The 5,445-nt window shown below is 63.2% G+C and overlaps 2 protein-coding genes across 2 annotated transcripts in view; one reads left to right on the forward strand and one right to left on the reverse strand.

Moving 5' to 3' along the window:
- Window positions 1–295: 295 nt before the first annotated feature.
- SIRT2 (sirtuin 2) lies at window positions 296–4,280 on the reverse strand. Its single transcript, XM_027909243.1, has 16 exons — window positions 4,223–4,280; window positions 4,089–4,135; window positions 3,937–3,976; window positions 3,318–3,434; window positions 2,938–2,979; window positions 2,758–2,864; window positions 2,604–2,660; window positions 2,413–2,481; window positions 2,185–2,314; window positions 1,872–1,931; window positions 1,724–1,779; window positions 1,559–1,635; window positions 1,425–1,476; window positions 1,241–1,308; window positions 633–699; window positions 296–529 (listed from the first exon to the last, which is right to left on the reverse strand). Exons 1-16 carry the CDS (start codon window positions 4,236–4,238, stop codon window positions 311–313), a joined length of 1,224 nt encoding a protein of 407 aa, XP_027765044.1. The 5' UTR covers window positions 4,239–4,280; the 3' UTR covers window positions 296–310.
- Window positions 4,281–4,440: 160 nt separating this feature from the next.
- Window positions 4,441–5,445, forward strand: part of NFKBIB (NFKB inhibitor beta) — a 1,931-nt gene continuing 926 nt past the window's right edge. The window contains exons 1-3 of the mRNA XM_027909240.1: window positions 4,441–4,687; window positions 4,921–5,026; window positions 5,411–5,443. Coding sequence (XP_027765041.1) covers window positions 4,464–4,687; window positions 4,921–5,026; window positions 5,411–5,443 — 363 coding nt within the window. The 5' untranslated portion in view covers window positions 4,441–4,463. The remainder of the gene's footprint in view (window positions 4,688–4,920; window positions 5,027–5,410; window positions 5,444–5,445) is intronic.

Below are 5,445 nucleotides of genomic sequence, written 5' to 3' on the forward strand. Positions count from 1 at the left end.
AGACTCAATCCCATTGTAACCAGTTTGTGGGACTCATTCCCACAAACTATAGTTCCTTAGTTTATATCTTGCTAGTAATAAATCCTAATATTATTCTCCCCAATCAGGTCTCCTTTGTCTGCATAAATCTTCTCTCAATTTATAGTAATCGTGTGGGGGGTGAGAGAAAAATTAGCCCGGAGCGAACCTGTGACATTTTCGGTGGAGAACGTGGGCAGAGACCGCGCGGAGAACCAGCGGCCAGATCGAACCACGACACCCCCGTGTTCCACATTCACCACACGAAACCGATAAACTCTTTTGGGATCGTTTATTTTTGGGGCGCCCCCCTCACGCTCTGGAGGGGTTCTTCACTGCCCCCCTGGGGCTTTTTAGGGTCCCTCTGAGCCTTGTCTTTGTCCTCCTGACACTTTCCGAGGTCCTCCTTGTCCTTGTGCCCCCGACACTTTTCAGGGTCCTCTCGGTCCTCGTTGCCTCCCCTGGCATCGATGGCGGCGTGTTCCCTCCTCACCAGTTCCTCCAGCTCCTCCTGGCAGGGGACAGTGGTTTTTTGGTTTGTGGGGGTCCCAGCAGGGTTGTGGGGTGCAGGTGTCCGGATAACCCCCTAGATTTGGGGGTCAGGGTAACAATACCTTCCAGCCCAGGAGCTCGGCCAGTGCCAGGCACCCGCTGTCACAATCCCCCAACCAGGCCACGTCCCTGCAGGAGAACAGAGAGACCCCAAAATCACCTAGGGCAGTCCCTAAAACACCTGAGGGGCCTGAAATCACTTTGGGGATTCTAAAACCACCCTGGAGACCCCAAAACCAGCTTGGGGGGCCCTTAAACACCACAGGGGGGCCCTAAAACTCATCAGACCCTAAAACCACACTGAGGGGCTCCCAAAACCACCCTGGAGGCTCTAAAACCACCTTGAGAGGGTCCTCAAAGCCACACTGGGGGGGAAACGAAAGCACCTTGTGGTTCCAGAGCCATCTTGGGGGCCCAAAATACCTTGAGTGTCCTCAAAGCCACCTTATAGGTCCCCTAATTCCCCCAGGGAGGGCCTCAAATCACCTCAAGAGGTCCCAAACCCATCTCGAAGGGTCACCAAAATCATCCGGGCTGGGGGAGGGGACCTCAAATTCCCCCCCAGGGGGGAGGCCCAAAGCCACCTTGGGGGATTCTAAAACCACCTGGGGGGTCTCTAAAACTGTCTGAGGAGGTCCAGGAGTGCCCCCTGACCCGCAGCCCCCCTTACCTGTAGGCTTTCTCCGAATCAAAGTCCATGCCGCAGCCAAAGCCCATCAGGGACATCAGGGCGTCGCTCTGGGGGAAACAAAAGGGGTGACGGGGGGGAGGCAGGTGCCTCTCTCTCCCCACCAGCACCCCTCAACCCCGTGTTGCCTCTCATGAGCCCCCCCAGGCCCTCCCCTGCCTCTCACCTGCCCTGTCTTCTCCTTGTTGATCAGGAGTCTGGGGGTGTTGACGGGGACCCTGTGGGGGTGACAGGAAGGGACAGTCACGAGGGGGTCATGGGAACTGGGGGGTGGTCCAGGGGGTGCCAGGGCGGTCCCACCTGCTGACGAGCGAGGCGAAGGGCTGCACCTGCAGCGAGGTGCCCATGATGATGAGCAGGTCGACTTTCTGGAAGTCCTGAGGGGGTGAGGGAATGTCACTGTGGTGTCCCCTCTACCCCCTCCCCCGAATTCAGGGTGAGTTCAGGGCCCACCACCCCACTCACCGACTGCAGGAGGGTGAAGAAGCGTGAGGGGAGGCTCTCTCCGAAAAACACAATGTCTGGGGGGGTAGGCCGTGAGTAGAGGGGCTGGAGGGGGCTTAGGTGTCCCCTCAAATCCCTCCTAAGCCCCTTCAGATCCCCTCAAACTCACCAGGTTTCACCAGGCCCTGGCATTTCTCACATTTGGGGACGAGAGAGGAGAAAATCCGCTCTGGAAAGGAGGGGGAGTGGGAAACTGAGCGGGGAGCAACAGTTGGGGACGCACACAAACACTATTGGGGGGGGGGCAGAGAGACTGGGGGACGTGAGGAGGGTGCTGGGGGAGAACAGCCTCCGGTTAGGACCCTGTAAAGTGCACGGGATGGGACCACTCTGACCTTGTCCCAGTGCCCAACCCAGGGTCTCAGAGGGGTGCCCTGGGGATCCCGAGTGTTTCAGGGGGTCCCCAAAGCCACCCCCCATACCCTTCATCCAGCTCAGACTGTAGGGCTGGCGGCACGAGGGGCGCAGGCAGTGGGAAGTGAAGAAGGTGCCATGAGCCTCCACCAGCCGCTCCGGGTCCAGCCCCGCCACCCTCTCCAGGGTGTCGATGTTCTGAGGTGGGTGGGAAGGGGGTCAGGGGGACCCCAAAACCTCCAGGGTCTCCCAAACCTCGCCCAGCCCCCTTCCCCCTTCACATGGGGGGGTCCCACCTGGGTGTAGCAGCGCAGCAGCAGCCCCTTGTCCTGCAGCAGCCGCATGAAGTAGTGACACACCGTGGGCTGGGGGGCGAGATCAGGGGGTCAGTTGAGCTCCCCCCGACATGTTTTTGAGGGGTAGCCCCCCCAGGAGTTTGGAGGGGGGTGGAGGCCAGGAATGAGGGTTGGGGGATGGGTGAGCTCACCTTGAACTGCCCTGGGTAAAGCTCCCGCGCAAGAGCGAAGAAAGGCTCGGGGTTTTGCTGTGGGGGGAAATGGGGTCTCAGGGGGCTGGGGTGGCATCCTAGCACCCCCATAGGGTTGGGACCTCCCAGGAAACGGGGTGGGGGGAAAATGTACTTTGAAGAAGCTGATCTCAAAGATGGCCTCCGGGTAGGGCAGGTCATAGCTCTGCAGGTTGGCGTAGAGCCCCGTGCCAGGGGAGCGGAAATCGGGGATCCCAGCGGCTGCGGGGGGAGCGTGGGGGGGTCAGGGTTCCCTCCCGTGTTCGCCTCACCCCCCCCCCCATACCACACTCACACGTGGAGATCCCGGCGCCCACCATGCAGACGATGTTCTTACCTGGGGGAATGAGATACGGGAGGTGAGGAGGCATCCAAAACTGCCCCCTCCTTCCTCCACTGTCATCCCCCAAATCCTCCCCCAACAACCCCCCCAAAACTGCTCTCCCCAACTGTGAGTCCCCAAATCCACACCCAATTACCCCCCAAAACTTCCCCTCCTTCCCCCACTGTCAGATCCCAAACCCACCCCCAATAACCCCCTAAAACTGCCCCCAAGGCCGGTTCCCCTCTGGTTTCCCAATGTCCCCCATCTATTCCCAGTGTCACCATTCCCAGTGCCCCCATCCGTTCCTAGTCCCCCGTTCGCAGTGCCCCCCCGTTCCCGGTATCTCGTACACCGCTCGCTCCGCAGGAACCGGCTCACTCCGTCCAGGGACAGCTCGTCCAGCACCCGCTCGGGCTTGTCCCCCCCGAGCCCGAGGGTCCGAGACAGGAGAGTCCGGAGCAGCTCCACTGCAGGGGGGGCACCCGAGGGTCCACAAAGGCCCCTTCAAGTGTCCCCCCAAAAGTCCCCAAGGATCTCATTCCACTGAGCACCGCTCAGTGTTCCCAAATCCACCACAGGATCCCCAAGGGCCCCGAAAATGTCCCTGAGGGCCCCATAAACGTCCCCAAAGGGTCCCCAAAGGCTCCGAAACTGTCCCCAAAGGGTCCCTAAAAGCCCCATAAACGTCTCCAAAGGGTCCTTAAAGGCCCCATAAGTGTCCCCGAGGGCTCCATAAATTTCCCCAAAGGATCCCCAAGGACCCCACGACTGTTTCCAAAGTCCTCTTAATGTCCTCAAAAGCCCCATGGATGTCCGCAGACGACCCCCAAAAGCTCCATAATGTCCCCCAGGGCCCCACAGTGTCCCCAAAACCCTCAGAAGTGCTCCCGAAGAGTCGCCAAAAGCCCCGTAAGTGTCTCCATAAGGATGAGCCCGCGAACCACCCTCCCCGCGAAAGCCCAGACCCACTGTCAGCGTCGGCCGAAGCGCCCGGCTCGGGGTCCGAGACCTGTGGGGGAGCGGGAGGGTCACGGTGGGGTCCCCGAAGGGTTACGGGGGGATCGCCAAAGGGACACCAGGGGGGTCCCCAAAGGTCACCGGGGGGGGCTTCAGCCGCTCACCGGGGACTCCTCGTCCTGCTCCACCTCTTCCCCGCAGGCACCGGGACCTGCGGAGGCAATACGGGTGTGTCGGCGAGGGTGGCTGATGGGGGTGACTGAAGGGCGTCCCGTCCCAGCCCGACCACCCCCGGTACCTTCCGGGTCCGCCATGGGCCGTCCCGGCGTGCAGCGCGCGGCCGCTCCGCCACACCTCCCGGCGTGCAGCGCGCGCAGAGCCGGGCTTGTCCGCGCGGGCGGCGCTGATTGGCTGAGCGCGCCCCCGTTTCCGGGCGTGCCCCGGAAGCGGGACCCGGCGGGGATTCCCCGGCCCGCGATGGCGGCGGCGGCCTGAGGCGGCCCCGGCCCCGGCGATGGCGGCCTGAGGTGGCCCCGGCGATGGCGGCCGCGGCCCCCGCGGCCCTCTCGGCCCCCTCGGCCCCCAGCGAGGCGAAGCGGCCCGAGGGCGATGAGTGGTGCGACAGTGGGCTGGGCTCGCTGGGCGAGGGGCCGCTGGGGCAGCCGCTGCCCGACGGCCCCGGTCCGGAGCCCCTCGAGCCCCCCGCGGACCCATCAGCCTGGTTGCGGCATGTCCTGAGCTTCGTCACCGAGGACGGAGACACGTGAGTGCTGAGCAGGGGCGGGGGTAGGAGAGACACGGGACTCCCCCACCCCTGGGGTTGGGGAGTCTCGGCTCTTGGAGTGGGGCGCTGACAGGGGCTCCTGCCCTGCGACCCCCCCAGGGACCCCTTCGGCCCCCCCGCCGGGTCCCCTCAATCCCCGTACCCCCATCTGTGCCCTCCCCTTCCCCTGCCTTTTTGGGCCCCCCGCCCCTAAGCCTTTCATCCCCCCGCAGAGCGTTGCACTTAGCCGTGATCCACGAGCACGAAGAATTCCTGGAGTCCATCCTGCGGCACACGGAGCACTCCCCGTACCTGGACCTGCAGAACGACCTGGGGCAGGTGTGGAGGCTGCAGGGGTGTTTGGGGGGAAGTTGGGGAGCTTTGGGACCCCCCCAGTCTCTCCGGGGTTGCGTTTGGTGGGGGAGCTGTGGGGCGGCCCAGGAGGTTTTTCGGGAAATTTTGTGCCCCCCTGATCTCAGCAGCACCAGGTGGGTTTGGTTGTGCAGCTGCTATGGGGGGACCCCGGGCTCTTCCCATGCACCACCCCCCCCGCCCACAGAGCACTCTGCACATCACAGTAGGGCTGGGGCAGCCGGGCGGGGGTTCTTTAGAGTCTGTTTGGTGGCATTTTTGGGGGTGGTTTTGGGGGGTGTTTGAGATGTCTTTGGAGGTGTTTTTGGGGGTGCTTTGGGGCTCACGCCGTGCCCCCCCCCCCGCCCCCAGAGCGCTCTGCACATCGCGGTGGTGCTGGGGCTGGC

The sequence above is a fragment of the Empidonax traillii genome, unplaced genomic scaffold, assembly GCF_003031625.1.
Source record: "Empidonax traillii isolate 1590-97213 ecotype Southwest subspecies unplaced genomic scaffold, ASM303162v1 scaffold2014:size53829, whole genome shotgun sequence".
Classification (NCBI taxonomy): Eukaryota; Metazoa; Chordata; class Aves; order Passeriformes; family Tyrannidae; genus Empidonax; species Empidonax traillii.

Coding starts and splice junctions, on each gene's coding strand:
- SIRT2 (XM_027909243.1), bottom strand. Junction 2,980..3,317: donor GTTCCTGCGGAGCGAGCGGT/GTACGAGATACC, acceptor TCATTCCCCCAG/GTAAGAACATCGTCTGCATG. Junction 2,315..2,412: donor TGCTGCGCTGCTACACCCAG/GTGGGACCCCCC, acceptor CACCCACCTCAG/AACATCGACACCCTGGAGAG.